We start from the raw sequence: 16,546 nt of genomic DNA on the forward strand, positions 1-16,546 counted from the left end.
CACTAAGTTATAGTGAAAGCAGGAAAACAATGAATCAGGAAGGCAAGCAAGAGGGTGTCCCAGACACTGAAAGGAGTCCTGGGAAATGACAAGGGATGGAGAAACTTCTTTGGGACCATGCAAAAAAAAAAAAAAAGATTTAGAATTGTTGTTTCCCCTAAAAGCCATTAGCTTTGCAGTAATAGACTTTTAGTATGATGATGACAGAATGATTTGAGACCCTAGCATGGATCCTAGAAAAGCTGAACCCTATCTGGAAATCACTGCTTCATCCATCTGCCCATCTCTGCATAAATCCTTTGTTTTACCACCAAAGCATTGCTTTTTGGGACAACCTCCATCAAGGAGAACAAGCACCCCTCTCCTTTGATTCCCAGAAGAAATGCATGTGGGAGATATTACATTTTAGAAGGCATGAGCCCAATTTATTTATGCCTCTCTTGTGTGGATCCAAAAAAAAAAAAAAAAACCAAAAAAAAACCAAAACCCAATTCAATACTCAAACAGAAGACAAAAGCAAAATAAATTTTATGCACAATACGCCAATGACAGGTCACACTCTCAAGAAACAGAAGGATACTTTGTCTTTGGGTTTTGAAACACTGCTGAAATACTCCTTGGGCTGGCAAAGAACATTGTGTAATTGAAGACTGAGAGAAGACAAGTAGGCAGGAGTAGGCACCACACCTAGGAAGGCATTAATCTCAAAACACTTGAAGGGTGTTAAAGGACGACTCTGAGATGAGAAGAATCTGGTAATAAGTCAGTTGGAGGACTTAGACAAATAGACAGAGAAAATGCACATGTCTGAGAAATATGGGCCCACTCTCAGGAGTGCCCTTGAGAAAGCAACACTTCAGGTGAGGACAGAGCCAGGGATCAGCTCTGGGCAGTGACACCAAGGTGTGGCAAGGAAAATGCACCAGGAGCACCTTAGGAGAGACCCTCCTGTGTCACCACTTCAGCCCTTTCCAAGGTCAAACATTAAAGGCTCTGAGCACTAATGCAGGGATACTGTCATTTATGTGCAAAGACACACAGCTCTGGGGTTTGAGCATCTGTATTTCATTTTCTGCCTTTTATGAGAGGGAGGGGAGCAAGATGTTGTTCTTGTTCTATCCCAGAGCTTTGAGCACGTAACCTATTCTGTCTGGTATCATCATTCAATAAATCATGACAATGTTTCATGAGGCAACACATGAAAGAAGACAGCGAAATGTTGCTGATTTAGTTTATTGAGAAAGAAAATCAGGAGTGAGCTGAGTTCCCCAGAGGGTGAGATGAACTGAGGTGAGATCTTTATCTGGGATTTTCCAGTGGGGATCCTGTGGTGAATTCTCTTGGCACTTATACTCAGCATTTTCCAAAATGGTTTAAAGTGATAGTCCCATTGCTGTCCCTGAAAGCAAGGAGAGGAAAGAATGAATTAAACACAGAGTCCTGCCTGCTATAATCTTTTTGATGGCTCCTAGTGATGGTGTCAGATGGGATCCTGCCCCAGAGCCAAGGAACTTGCAGACTCATAATCCCATTTGCTATTTGATTGTTAAGACATGTGTGAAACAATTTAACCCATTCTTAAGACTGAAAATATCTGTGGGATTTCAAAAGGAAAGGAATTTCATTTCCTTTGCAACATGCAAGAAAAATTCCATTAAGATTAAATGGTCTTCAAACCATTCACACTAACAAAGCAGCCGTAGCTTTTTTTATGCTCTAATGAAAAAAATAAATGAATGCTTGACACGGTGGCTGGCATTCCTTCCTGTCCCAAATCCCTAATCAACATTATCTAGCAAACAAAAAAAGCAGTAACTGTGCAAACTTGTGCCCACAGGAGGCAACTGATATCACAAACATCACTCATATTTCTACATACACGACTGCGTTGCAGAAGACACACTTATTGTTGTACGTTGTGTTGTCAGAGCCACAGAGAGGCATGTAGTCAAGTGAGCAGACAGGTTTGGGATAGTCACTGCAGTCAACCTGTAAAAAATAAACAAGAATAAAAGAGTCTGATGTGAAGGAGTCAGTAGCACAAGGGCTTGAACCCTGAGCTAGAGCTGCAGTGCTAGTGATACCAATCTTACCAAAAGTAATTAACTTCCTTGCACATCTGATATAAACACAGGTGTCAGTTTCTCCTATGCCAGGAGAATTTAATAATATAAAAATAGATCATAATTTCCTGTTTGAAGAGATGTATATCATAACCTGGTCATGGCATTTCCAAGCAGCAGCAGTTCACTCAGTTAAGGTGCCGTGCTCTGTGCTCCCAAGCTGGCCAGGAAATTAAATGGAAAAATACTGGTTTCTGGAGAAATGGAGTGCTGATCCTCTATAAAGGTCCACTATCCCTCCTGCAGTCTTAAAACTGGAAGATCAGCATGTAGCTGGATACTGCAGGAGTGGGATTCTGTTCCCTGGAGAAAAGGGTGCTACATTTGCTGAGGAGCATTGTGGAGCTAAAAATGTGTCTGGGTGCAGGAAGAGGCTGAGGAATTTCATGGAGGAGAAATCTATCAAGGCTTACTGACTATACAGAAATCACACCTAGGGTAGAAGTCACTCTTCTCTACATTCTGCACTCTCACTCTGTCCTACACAATGCTCACAGCCCCTGCAGGCTCTGCACCAAGTTGCCACGGGCTAGAAGGACCATTGGGCTGACCGCAAAAGCCATTCTCTGTTCTTATCCACAGCTCTGCCCTGATGGATTATTTCTACTACCCTTTTACTCATCCCTTCCTGAGCAGTCACCTGCTCCTTTCCTGGCATTCACATGAGTAACGTTTATTACATGTAGAGAAAGCAAAATCTCTCCCGTCCTGCAGCACAGCAGCTGTTTCACTTCTGCAGGACACTGCTGGTCTGGGGGCTGCTGCAGACACTGGCAGTGCTTCCCCTGACAGCAGCAGGACCAAACCCCAGCCCCTGATCACCCAATTCACTTACTGTGATAATTTCTTTCTTGCATTCACCATCATTCTTCTTGCCAACACTGGTTCCAGCCTCTCTGGGAAGGGAAGAGACCTGCATTAGGGAGCTCTACAAGCAACCTGTTCTGCTGAACCCCATCACACAGGAATGCTGAGCAGCCTCAGGCACAATGTATGGGATACAGGAGGCATCCAGCTTAAGTTGTGCCCATGTGGCTCCAGGGACCAGCTCAGGTGGCATCACTGCCTGCCAGAGAGCTGGTTTATAGCAAGATGTGCGGGACAGGGGTCAGGGTGGATGAGGAGACAGGTTGTGTGACAATCTCAATGCCCCCTGGGTTAGTTGTTGTCCTCTGCAAGGCAGCATCTGCCACACAGACCCTTTTAAGTTAGTTAAGAGAAGCATCCTGTCCTGTGTGAGACCCCCAGCCAGCCTTCTCTGTCTAAACGAAAGGCACAGCTTTCCTTCTAATCACAGAGGAAAAGAAGGTTTAGACAGGAGGAAAAGAGGAGGGTCAAAGTCTAAGCACCTCACAGAAAAGGCCTTGGAAGAAGTCCTGCTATCCAAAGGAGCATTTCCAGGAGCACCAAGCCCTGGTCCCTGTGCTCAGTACTCACAGGTTCCGGGCGCAGAGCAGGCACTCGTTGTCGTAGGTGACCCAGTCGGTCCCGCAGACGGGGCTGTTGTCTCTGTTGCAGACCAGCACCACTTTGCCCTCCTCACTGGTTGTGTTGGGGTACCTGCTGCAATCCACCTGGTGAGGGAACAGACAAAGCCCTGGTGAAGGCCTTGCTTACAGCACACAAGTAGGTCTGGTGAGTGTGTGTGCCTGGCCTCGCAGGACAGCACCACAGCAGGAGAAAAGCTTTTCTGTCAGTCACCATGATGAGAGTTCACTTGGAGGTGATCAGTGCAAGATTCTGGCAGCTCATCTGTACTCTTGTTTAGGGTTTGAATTATTTCAATAAGCACCTTTGGCCACTCAGAAGCAGGACACACCCCTTGTTTTGCCCTTGGTTTAACTTACAGGGGCAACTTCCTTGCATTCTCCATCGTGGTCTTTGCTGACATTGGTTCCATATTCTCTGCAGAGGAAAAGACAAATGTTAGGAAATTCAGCAAAGATGTCTTGCTACATCCTAGGTGCTAGAATTAATACAAGGGAAAACTGACTCTTTCTCAGTCAGGCTTCTTTTATATTTGAGAAGGTAGTGCCACTCTCCCTAACCAGCTGAGCAGCTGGCAGGGATGTAAAACCCTGGGAAGCTTTAGGACCATTTTGGGCAGCCTCGAGCAGAGCATGTCTATCCTTTTGCTGTGATGAAATGTGCTCTCAGAGCCATCACCTGGCTACTTCTTGAGACGGAGAAGGAAAAAACCTGAATAAATTACAGAAGCAAAAGAAAGACACAGTGACCAAAGCTCTGCCTGAGCGCTGTGCCGTGATAGCCAAGCTCATTTTGAAGGAATTGGTGCTGCCAGGAGCTCTGAGCTGTGCTGCCTGGGGTCCCCATGCTGTCCCCACGCTGTCCCCACGCAGAACATACGCGTTGTAGGCACAGAGCAGGCACTCGTTGCCGTAGGTGACGCCGTCGGATCCGCAGATGGGGCTGACGGCCTCGCTGCAGACCAGCACCTCTTTGCCCTCCTCGTTTGTGGTGTTGGGATATGTACTGCAGTCCACCTGCCAGAGGAATCACAGCAACAGGCTGAGAAGACCTGCGACGTTCACAGCTCTCGTTTTGTGTGGGACACTGAGCTGGTACAACCAGTCCTCACTGTCACAGCACAAATTTCTGCCGCGGGTCCATCAGGTAACTGGTGAATCCTTCCTGCAGAGATGTTCCCACAGAGCAGGAGAAGAGGAGGAGGAGGAGGGAAGAGCTAAAACCATGCATCCCCTTGGATGGGATAAACCAGTGCTGGTCTCTCATGCTCACTTGACGTGATTTTATAAAGGCTCTCCATTGGTCCCTGGTTCTATTCTTGTGCCCCTCCACTGTACTTCTGGTTTTACTTTTTCATTCTTAATAAACATTGATCATGTTTTTTTCAGAGGACCAAGACTACTGAGCTGCAGGGAAGCTGGATCAGCTCAGAGTATTTTAGTCTTTCAGTAGGTTGCCCTCAGGTAGGTTCTGATACCATTCTATTGCTTCCATTTAGAACCAGCTATATATTTCCAGCTTAAAGCTTAGACCAGTCTAAAGTGCTGAAAAATTAATTAATCCAAAAACATTGTATCATTAGTACTAAAACGTTATTAACATACAGCATAGATGTACAGCCAAGGGCAGTATAATTTAATGTTTTACACTGTAGAATCTGATTACAGTGACCCAAGTGTCACACTTAGATGTAAAACAGCTGAGTACCTACAGGCTGGAGGTTTTTCCCATTCCTTTGGTTACGTCTTTATCAGGCCACATACTTGAGAAAGGTGACAGAAAGAAATCTTCCACTTACCTCAATCCCAATGGCAGTATCTGGAAAAGAAAAGAGAGGCATAAAGTATGAACAAAAGCCAATATGATAAGACCTCTGTTGAAGCTGGAAATATGGATGTAAAATTCCTGTGCACAGGACCAAGCTGAATGATTTCCAGTGATTGTTTTTTGAACTAAATAAACTATGTATGATTTTTTTTCCTTTATGTTGATAAGTACAATAGCATTGCTTATTGCTGGCTGTGATGAAACACCTTTATGAATAGCTTTGTTCTGAGACATGTAGATTTATTAATTGAAAACAAAAGAGCTTTTCCTTCGTTATCTTTTTACATATCCGTTTTGACCCTAAAGCACTGCTGTTGTGTATCTGAAAATACACCTGAATCAACAGAGACAAATGCAAATAGTCACCTGCAGGATAAGCAAATACACACAGCATCTGTTGACAGAAATATGGATTTGAAAGAAGGCGAGTGTGAAAAAAATATCTTTGGCTTTGTAATTTCATCAGTTGTGAATATGCAGTAAGAACATCAGAGTCTGGCTTGTTTTCATCTCTTGCTGTTCCATTAGCAGAAAGAGCATTGCAGGAAATTTGCCAGGGTCTTGCAGAGAACTTGCTTGTGCCATTATAATATTTTCCTTACTAGTTACTGGAGGTCTGACCCCCTCCTCATGGCCTTATTTCAAGTATTCATCCATTTTGCTGTAATTGTACAAGTCTAAGCAGTGTAATGGTGTGAGAACATCAGTGTACAAAGTGTAACAGCAGTAACAGAACTCCACTTGCTGTTACTTATATTTATGACAAACAATCAGCTACAGCAGCGAGCCATTGAGGACTATCCTGAAATACACTCCTGCAACCTGCACGATGCCAACCGAGGCAGCAGAGCCCTCTGAAGGAGATTTTCTCTCTTGGAATCCTCTGTCTTATCCTTTTGAAGACAGCCAGGACTCAGACACCTGGAGAGTCACTCACCTGGGACGCAGCAAAGCGCGAAGGAGAGGAGCACCAAAAGCCCTGCCGTGGTCATGGTGGAGGTGTCTGGAGTCTGCAGGCTGCCTGCTCCCACTCTGCTCACGAGATGGTCCCTCCAGAGCTGGCTGCAAATATATACAAATGCAATGTCTAAACTGTTCAACTGTAACATAAAACAACCTGCAGAATCTGTCACCAGCACAATGAGGCCGGTAATATTTATGGAGGTCTTGACTTTTCGGGTAATGGTCTGCATCTGCTAGGCAATTGATTTTGGCTGGACACCTGGTTAATAGATCAAGACAAGTATCGCAAGTTCTGAGTGGTCAAAAGCAAACAAACAGCCTTTTGGACAAAAGAAACCTCTTTGGGATTCTAGTGGAAATGTAAGAAGCACAAAATATTGAAGGGAGTAAAGAGCAGGCCACTGATTTGTCTCTTGTTCCAGAGATTTGTTCTCTATTTGCAGAACAACATCTCCCATCAGGGAGCAGCTTAGGCAGGATGCAGTCCCACCCTGCCTGCAGACCAGGCTGAGTCTCTGCTTTCCTTTCTGGTTTTGGGTGGGTTTTTCTCCCCAAATTCCCAGATAATCACTTCTAGGTACAAACACAGGTCAGGTGTGGCTTTGCCATCAGCAGCACCAGTCAAGCTTCATCAGACAAGTCTGGCAGGACTGTGTCCAACCTGTGAATCCAAAGATTTTTAGCACTAGTTTGAGTAAAGCCAAGACTTTGACAGTTTCACTGCCTGGGTATAGAAGAGCTCAGTAGAAGACTTGAAAGCAGGTTAAAAATCTGTCAAATGCCACTAAAAATGTCACTTGAACCTTAGCAACAGGGAGCACTTATTTACAGACCCAGTCCCAGTCAAACACACGGATTCAGAGTGTTCAGCCAAGCCATCTGAAGAACAAAAGACGCTGAAGGTTTGGGAACCTATTTACATTGCACCAGCTACGCCTGAAAGTACAGTAGGTCCTTTCTTCTCGCAGATATTTTAGAAAATGAGACTTAAAATATAGAATCTGTCCCCATTTCCCTGTCTGTCTCACACCACCAGCCTTTGTGTCATCTCCAAATTGCTCCTGCCTAGGAGCAGGGCTGCATCTCTGCTCTTTTAGTAGCTGTAATTTTGCAGGAGTGGGTTCTGCCTGTAACCTGTTCCTCGCCCCTTTCACAGGTTCAAAATGGCAAGAGTACTGGGGGGTTTTTGGGGGGTCATTGGAGCTGAGCATTGTGCTCAGGGTAGACTTCAGAACTATGGGAGGTGCAGAGCAAAAGATGCTTTACAGGGACTACCTTTAACAAACCAGGCACCGCCCATTAGACAAATGAAATTCATCTGAAATCATTGCAATTCACCCCAAGCAAATGTGTTGCTGTCTGATCCACCACAGTAGTCTAAAGGGTATATTTTGATCCTTACATGGATATATTGGATAGTGCATGGAATCATCTCTCCTGGCACGCCCAGAAGGCCACAGCATGGCTGTGTGGATATGCAGGTCACATTTTCACATCCAAGAGATGAGATTCTTCACAGGGAGAAGCATTGAAATAATTATGCTGCTGTGATTGTTTCTATAAATTACAGGGAGCATGCATGAATATTTCAGACAGATTTGGCACATCTTCAGGATATATTGCCCTGATGTGTCTTGTGAACAGCATCTCTGGAAGCCAAACACTTTTCCCTGAGCATATGCAGGAGTTACTGGAGCTGCTCCCTACATGTCACAGTTGCTGCTTTTACCTGTGCAGGCTCTGCAGAGTTGGAGGGGGCTACATCTTTCTGGGTTAAATATGGACTTTGCCACTGCCTCCTCCAGCCAAGACCTCTCCAAACCATCCTCACCAGCCTTTGCAGCCCCAACCCTGGACAGTGCTGTCCTTTGGGCAAGACCAACCTCTCCTGATGACAGGAGAGCAGCTCCCTGCCAAAGTCTGGCACGTGTTACACCAGAGAAAAATTTTCCACGTCAACTCCTGGGTTCAGCACTAGGTCTGGCACTGGCCCCCGGCAACTCAGATTTTCTCTGACCACCACAATGCCTGTTGGATGTCCAGCAGATCCTTTCTTTCTCTCTCTCACCTACAGACACTTCAGGGAGGCTCAAGTCTGCAACAATTAAATGGTGACTGGGGGACACCCTGAGCCCCTCAGGTACCCCCTAGGCAAACCACAAAAGTGACACCCAGAAATCCCCAGGTTTCAGACACTTCACAGCCTGCAGCCATTCAGCATCCATAGCCTCCCCACCCAGGGCTGCAGCTCCAGATTATCCCACCCCTGACAGCAGCGTGGAAAAATGCCACAGCTGGCTAAGCTCGTGCTGCAGGACAGGTCGCTCAGGCCTTAGCTACGCCTGCAAGAACAGTTAGAAAGAGGATTTGGTTTGCAATCCTGCCACTGATCTGCTGTAATCCACTTCATTATGGTCTTCTAATCCTCAAAGTCAGATGCAGCATATGGCTAATGGCCATTTGGCTAAAGGAAAATCCTCTGTGTGCAGCAGCCAGCACGAGGGCAGAGATCCTACAAGAGAGCTGGAGATGGACTTTGGACAAGAGCTATGAAGTGATAGGACAAGGGGGAATGGAAAGGCTTTAAGCAGAAAGAGGGTAGGTTTAGATTAAGTATTAGGGAGAAATTCCTTAGTGGGAGGTCCTGGCACAGGCTGCCCAGAGGAGCTGTGGCTTCCCTATCCCTGGAAGTGTCCAAGGCCAGGTTGGGCAGGGATTGGAGCAACCTGGGACACTGGAAGGTGTCCCTGCCTATGGCAGAGGAGTTGGACCAAAATTATCTTTAAGGTCTCTTCCAAACCCCAAAATTCTATGATTCTTTAATCTGCAGGTAAGCAAAGGCAGTGCCACACCTCAGGGTGCTGCCTGTTATGGTTCTGAGCCATACAGACCATAAGGTCTGTATGCTGACAGCAGGGCAGGATTATATAACATCCTCTCTGACTTACTCATTTCTTGTTTTGCATTTCCCATTACAGTTTTTTTTTCAGTATCGATTTCATATTCTCTGAAAGAATCAAAACCGAGGTTGAAGAATTTTCTTAGTAGATTTGCAACATCTCAGCATAAATAACACATTGATAAATAAATGGCAAATAATTTAATACACTTTTCTAAACACTCCTGGGGTTTGTCACATTATTTAATTAACAAATAACTGCTGTAAAAGTGGGAAATACCAATCAGTGGCAGCTCTTTCATGAAAATGCCTCGGATCTCTCCAAAATGCCTGCCAAACACAATTCAGGCTGCAGTTTTCATCTCTGGCTTTCTTTTGGTCACAGTGTGGCCAATAACTGCACTGAGCCACATGCCTGGAGAAACCAGTACAGCACAAATGGAAGCTCTGCCTCTTACCTGGTGCTTGAAGGCCTCATTTGAACTGAGCAATAAAGCAAACAAAGTCGCTGATATGATTAAAAACATCTCACTATCAAAACATATCCATGTGTTTAAGAACTTATTAAATACAACTTGATCCAGGTAATGCCAGTGGATGTTTTCCTGAACTAATAAGACCATGGGCAGAACTTTGTACCCTGCAGGTGAAGGCTAACATGGTTTGACATTACTTATGCAATGAATTAAATGTATTTGGCCCCACTACAAGGGCAGATGTTGACACATGGGAATGAGTCCAGCAGAGGCAAGCAGGTTACCCAGGGACAGGGGCACAGGGCATTCCAGGAAACCTGAAGGAGCTGGGCTTCATCCTGGAGAATAGATGGCTATTGGGATCACATTGCTGTCTGCAGCTCCCTGATGGGGTTAGAGATAAGGCAGAGCCAGAGTCTTCTCTAAGCTGTATGGCAAAAGGATTAATTTCTGAATGAATGTGAGGAGTTATTCCTTGTCATGAGGATGATCAAGCACAGAAAGCAGAGAGGCCATGCATGTCCTTCCTCGGTGCAATTGAAAACCCAAATGAAAAAGAAAGGCCCTGGGCACACTGACCTGCCTTTGACTTTGCCCTTGCTTTGATCAAGGCTTGAGTCACAGACCTCTGGAGAGCTCTTACAACTTGAATTATTTTATTTATATTGTACTTATATAATTCTTTCTCCTATAAATAGTTGTTATTAATTTAAAAAATCGTATTTCTCTATGACCCAGGAGAGTCTTCTCAGAATTTTCCTCCAGCCTTTACTAAAGGGTCACAGGTAAGCTCTACAAAGAGCTCCCAGAATGTTTTTACAGGGGGTGACCAGTAACATGTACAACAGAAAGAGTGGATTGTAATAATTCTCAAAATAAAACCACATAATGAACCATCCAAATTTTAACATTATTAGCTCTCAATGATTTCAAAGTCTCCTCACTTCTGCATGAGCCCAGCACTTTGCCACCACAACCCTTCTCCAGAAGAGCATCAGCATTTGAATTTCAAGAAAAGTTATCTGCACCACAGAGGTACCAAAATTATCATCTACTTCCCTGCTGTGCTGCAGCCTGGACCAGACGTGGGTGTCAGCAGGAGCAGCAGCTCTGAGGACACATCTCCATCCTTCACCTCCCAGCTCGTGCTCTGCTCCAGCTCTGAGAAGTTTCTGCATGATAAGGATGTCAGGTCAGGGCTCCATCACAGAAGGCAGGAGTAACTCATGAGGAAGCAGGACAATGCCACAATGAACATCAGAAAAAGGAGGCAGCAACCAACACAATTTGGCTGGACACTGAGCCAGGTTATTGCTCTTTGTGGTGAATGTACCGCAGGGAAGGTGGGCTGGAGGTAACACAGAGGTGTTAACCTGCAGCTGATCAGAGGAACAGGAAATCATTGGTTTAATCAGTTTCCCTAACACTTCAGTGATCTCAGCTCTGCATCACTGAGCACTCATCTCATCTTTGCCACAGCCCAAGCAGGAGCAATGAGGAGGTGGCTGCAGGGAAGTGGCAGCTGACCTGGGATTGACACCATTCATGGCTGCCTGGCAGGACAGAGTCAATCAGGCAACTTCACTGCTAGGCTGGGAAAGTCTCCTTCAGGAGAAAATCTTCCAAAGGTAGAAAAACAAATAATAAAATTCAATAGATTCTTATCTGCAATGAGACATTATTTATAGCTCAATGCACAGTTAAAATAGAACGAATAAGCATGTTCAGCTATGAAGGCAAATTGCTTTGAGGTTATATAAACCAGGGGAATAGTTGAACACATTTTCAAACTACCAGTCATGTAGCAGCACTCACATCTCCAGAATAGCACACAGCAGGGGGACTGTGGCTGTGTCCCTCGGATTTCAGGCAGCTCTGTGACCCACCAAGGAGTGTCACTGCTGAGAGAGGCGGAGAGGCAGAAGTAAGATATTTTAACTGACTAACAGGCAGGGCTGGGAAAAGTGATCTAGTGTGGTTGGGATGAGCACTTGCTGCACATTGAGCAGCAGAGAGGAAAGTGAAGGCCTCAAGGAAGATGGTTTGATCCCTGGACAGCTGCATTGCAGGGTTTGTTTACAGAGGGATAACCATCCCGGATGTGACTGCAGCACAAAATCTGTGGCCAGGCTGGCTGGGGAGCCAGGTTATTGTCTCACATGAAGTACAGGGATCATCTCTTCACACTGAGCTGCCAAGTCTCATTAATTTATCATGGGGACATGCCTCCAGTGCTCACTCCCCTCAGTTCTGTTTTGTAAGATTGACAGATATGTCTATAGATCACAAAGTGTTCTTGACAAGAGGGTAATTAACCTTCAATGTTTACATCTCCTTCCTCTTGGTAAGTAACACACAGTTTGGGGATTTGGGCAGGTCTGGCTGTAAATGAGTTACAGTTTCCTTTCATGCTCTTGATCAGAGTCCAGAAGGAGTGACTTTCCTAAGCTCTACATGGAGCAGTAGGTAACCAAGGGAGAATTTCCCTGGGTAAATGGCCAAAGCCTTAGACTCCGGGCTTTTGGACCAGCACCATGTCTGCAATCATCCATAAGTCTGTAACTGAGCCCTTTGGGTCCAGGTCTGGGATTTGCTTCATGTGAGCTCAGAACAGGGTGGGCTGAGGCTCTGCCCAGCTTGGGGGAACCAGGGGGGAAGAAGTTTATACACAGACAGTGACATGTAGCAGAGGAATTGTTGTAAAGGGGGAGGCTTAGATAAACATTTCAAGGGTATGTCCCCCTGCACAAATCCCACGTGGGAGGAAGCAATCAGGAGGGCCACTGTTACCTGCAGGCATCACTCTGCCCCAAGAAAAATCAGGGGATCACATCCCCATGCAAAATCTTTTTTTTCCATGTGAAACCACAGGATGATGCAGAACAGAAGCAAGCAGAGCACCAAACAAAAACATGCCCCCAGGTCTCACCTTATCAACCAACAAACCAGCAAAAATGCATATAAGGAATAATGTTTGGAAAAGACAAGTGAAGGTGCTTGCTTTTCTGTGTGGGAATAAAACGAGTAGCCCCAGGGATATGGGATAAATGAGGGTTTGATATTTAAGAATGATCTTGTAAATAAAGCAGCAACAAGAGAGAGGTGCAATAGGCTCAGAATGAAAGTTCACTGCTCTTCCTGGTGGGAACAGCAGGGAGGAGAGGGTGAGAGGCAGGATATATCACGGTGCTATAGCTTCAGCACTTGGCTGGGAGAGGCTGAACTGGATGGAAAGAATTTCTATAGCTGAAGGACTATTGGCATCATAACCACTGAACACATCTTCATTATTAACATCAAAACAAAGGGCAACAATTTCATTTATTCTGCAGAGCTGAGCTTTAATGAGACCACTGGCTGATTCTTTGCATCTGGACATGGGTGAAACACAGTTGGTGCTGACAGAAGGACACAGGATGCCCAATTACAGGATTTTACTGTTTTACAGTAAAACTGAGGTAGACAGCAGGAATTCTACCCTCTCTGAACTATTGCAGTAGCAAAGTAACCCAAAATAACCAGGTATTTACTTAGTAAGTTATATATGCATGACAACTGCTGTATTATATATCATCATAGGGTTCCTACATCCCATGGTTTGGGCACTGCCCCATTTGCAATCTGACAAAACATTCTTATCTCAGGAGAACTGAATGCACTGATCTCTGCAAAGGCTTTGTGTGCCTCCTTTTCTGGTCTTGAAACGTGTTATTCTGCACTTTCCTGCTGCTGTCAGTGGAGGTTGTTTGTGAATGCTTCTATAGCAAAGAAATATTTCTCCTACTTGTCTCATATTTTGCATCATTTTGCACTCCTTCCCTTCCTACTTTGGAATGAAGCCTGTGGAGAACAGCAATATTAGAAAGCTCGTGTTAAATCACTGCCAAATAAAATGTCAACAGAAGGTATATGCATCACTTACGTCCAATCCTGCGCTGCCTGCTCAGCATCCGGCTGACACCGTTTGGGATGCTGCCACAGAGAGCAATGGGAGTTCAGGCTGCTTCTTCCTTTGCCTTCCTTCTTAGTCACTGGGAGGACGGCTGTTCCCAAGGCCCTGAGTGCCCCACGTTCTCTGGGGAAGGGAAAGTCTGCCATTAGAGACTCAGAATGACCATTTTCCCAAAGGGACATGAGTGCTGGAAATGTACATAAAACTCCCAAATGAGGCAAGTGATGGAGAGTTCACCCGAGTTAACCACCAACAATGAAGTGGTTTTACTGTCTCTGACTATTATAAACCTATCAGTCAACAAACCTCTGCCATCTGAATGTGCTGCATCATTTGAATTTCCACCCCAGATACTTTCTTCAGCTATTTTTTTTTTCCTCAGCTAAATCTTCATGATTTACCCCCAAGCACAAACAGCAAGTGGAGATGGAGAAAAGGAGGATAAATTGGAAAAGCACAGGGAGAGGCCAGGGGCTAGGGAACTGTCACTCAGAAAGCATGTTCCTTCCATCGGAATGACACTTTATAGGCACAGATCCCACATTCACTGGTGTAAGTGGAACCATCTGTGCCACGGATCTGCTCCAGCACTTGGTCAGGGGGCCCTGACTGGCCATCCTCAGCAATGGCCCTGGGGCATGGGCTGCAGCCCAGCTCTAAAGGGAATGCAAGAAAGAGCTCAAAGCAATACATCCAAACATTCCTCGGCCTTCAGGGGGCTTGAACAAAATTAATGTTTTACTTCTACGCATGAAAAGCAGGCAGGAAGCAGCACACTCATTCTTTGCAGTTTCATGTTATGTTTAAAATCACGGGGCCTCACCTCAGCTGGTGAAAATGTGGAAACCCCTCCTGGGCTGTGTGGATATCTGCCAGCTGGAGACAGGCTCCTTCCACTGCTGCTCTCTGCTTTTTTGCCTCTCTACTCGTTGCTCCACGGAGAGCATGCAACCAGAGCCCAGGGCATGGCAAAGAATCAAATAAAACTGTATCAAACATTAAATTACAGCAAGAGAATGAGTATGTCTGAGTGTGAACATATTGATGGATGAAATGGGTGCATAACAGGGCTATATATTTCTTTATAACACAGAGGTCCAAGGAACTTTTTTAAGTTCCTAAACTATTTTCTTTGCCAACTGTCAGTTAAATAGGATGGTGCAATTGATACAATGAGTTTGAATAATTATTTCTGGATATTTTTTTTTGTTTGAGGAACATATGGTTATAAAAATGCTTTTAAAATAGTTTAAATATTCTTCTGAAATGAATATTTAAAAATCAGTGGGATGAGCCTTGTCACTCTCCAGCATCCCTCAAGAGAGTGACAGAGTGTCTGAGCCCATCCACATGCCTCACTAACAAATGCAGCACATGAAAAAATAGCTAAACCAAGGCAAATTATCAGCAGACATAATTTTGAAAGGCACAGATTTTTAGATAACGGGTTTGAAGGAAGTTTAGGTACAGCCACGCTCAAGGAAAAGTTGTGGGGCTTTTTTTTTTCAAGTTGCAGATGTGTGAGTGCTGATAAAAGATGAAAAAAAAAATTCCCAGCTCAATATGAAAGGACTCAGTATTGTTTTCTACATTCCACTTATCAATCAAAATTTAAATGATTCGCCTCATTCTTCTCCCTCTTTGTGTTGCAAGAAAAATGACTGTAGACTCAGAAAACATTGATAACACTATAAAGATAAGTCAGACAAACACGGAAAGAGAGAGGACATTTATATTTTTAAAACACAGCCTCTGTGATATGTTCTGGTACATTTACAGGTCACAGATCCTGAGGCTGGATCATCATCAGTGTGAAACACGTCAAAGTTGGTCCAGTCCTGGCAGCTCCATCCCCTGCCCAGAGCTGTGGCTGCCAGGCAGCATCTGGAGAGGCACCAGCTGCATTTCAGATGCCTCATGCTGCAGCCATAGCAGGCTCTGCAAAGTCTTTTTTTTTTCCTTCACTTCATCCTTGACTGAGGCTATAAGGCCACTTCTGGTCATGGCAAGAGTGCAAAAATAAAGAGTCCACCAAAGCAGGACTAAGTCCATGCTTGCATCTGATCCTTTCAGTGCTCCTTTCCAGGTTAAAAGCCAAGCTTTCCCAGCATGACTGTGGAATGGTTTTTGAGACAAACCTGAGTATTTTGAAGCTGCTCAGGCAGCTCAAGGTGAGTAAGAAAGCCCCGGTGCTCTGCAGCATCCTGCACCTGGGCAGGGATGGAGCAGCAGGCTGAGCAGCACTAAAGCATCTGTCACCCACACAGCGATGGCTGCTGTTTGCAGTTTTGCAAGCACTGAGCTCCATAAGGTGATTGGGGATTTCTTGACTGGGGAGGATGGACCAGATGCCCTCCAGGGGTGCCTTCCAACTTTAACTATTCTGTCACCTCTTTCTGTTTCCCACCACAGTAACATCCACCCATTCAGCCATTCCTCTGTCTGTGCCCAAGCAGGCACCCAGCTCAGTCCACTGTGCCTTGACACCACCTTTCAAGTCTCTTAGTGGCACATGAAACCTGGTATTGTTCTACTCTCTCCTAAGCCACAAAAAGTCAATAGTCCCTCTGGAATGTGCTTGTCTTTGCCTCATCATAGAATTGTTTAGGTTGGAAAAGACCTCTAAGATCATCAAGTCCAAGCATTACCATTGCCAAGGCCACCACTAAACCATGTCCTGAAGCACCACATCTATGCATCTTTTAAATCTCTCTAGGGTCAGTGACTCAATCACTTCCCTGAGCAGCCTCTTCCAGTGCTTGACAACCCTTTCCATGAATAAATTTTTCCTAACATCTGATCTAAAGGTCCCCTGGTG

General features: G+C 45.1%; 1 protein-coding gene across 4 annotated transcripts; it reads right to left on the minus strand.

The window, feature by feature from the left end:
* Positions 1-1,217: 1,217 nt before the first annotated feature.
* On the minus strand, positions 1,218-15,361 carry LOC128795617 (ovomucoid-like). 4 transcript variants are annotated; one of them, XM_053956573.1, is made up of 10 exons: positions 14,552-15,361; positions 13,699-13,851; positions 6,376-6,500; positions 5,410-5,429; positions 4,491-4,627; positions 3,971-4,028; positions 3,561-3,697; positions 2,959-3,019; positions 1,880-1,989; positions 1,218-1,399 (listed from the first exon to the last, which is right to left on the minus strand). In XM_053956573.1, exons 1-10 carry the CDS (start codon positions 14,725-14,727, stop codon positions 1,354-1,356), a joined length of 1,023 nt encoding a protein of 340 aa, XP_053812548.1. In that variant the 5' UTR covers positions 14,728-15,361; the 3' UTR covers positions 1,218-1,353. The 4 variants fall into 4 exon arrangements, with proteins under 4 accessions (XP_053812548.1, XP_053812550.1, XP_053812552.1 ...); XM_053956575.1 differs by lacking the exons at positions 13,699-13,851; positions 14,552-15,361 and adding an exon at positions 9,759-9,879; XM_053956577.1 differs by lacking the exons at positions 13,699-13,851; positions 14,552-15,361 and adding an exon at positions 9,581-9,599.
* Between the last annotated feature and the right edge of the window lie 1,185 nt (positions 15,362-16,546).

The sequence above is a fragment of the Vidua chalybeata genome, chromosome 15 (genome assembly GCF_026979565.1).
Source record: "Vidua chalybeata isolate OUT-0048 chromosome 15, bVidCha1 merged haplotype, whole genome shotgun sequence".
Lineage (NCBI taxonomy): Eukaryota > Metazoa > Chordata > Aves > Passeriformes > Viduidae > Vidua > Vidua chalybeata.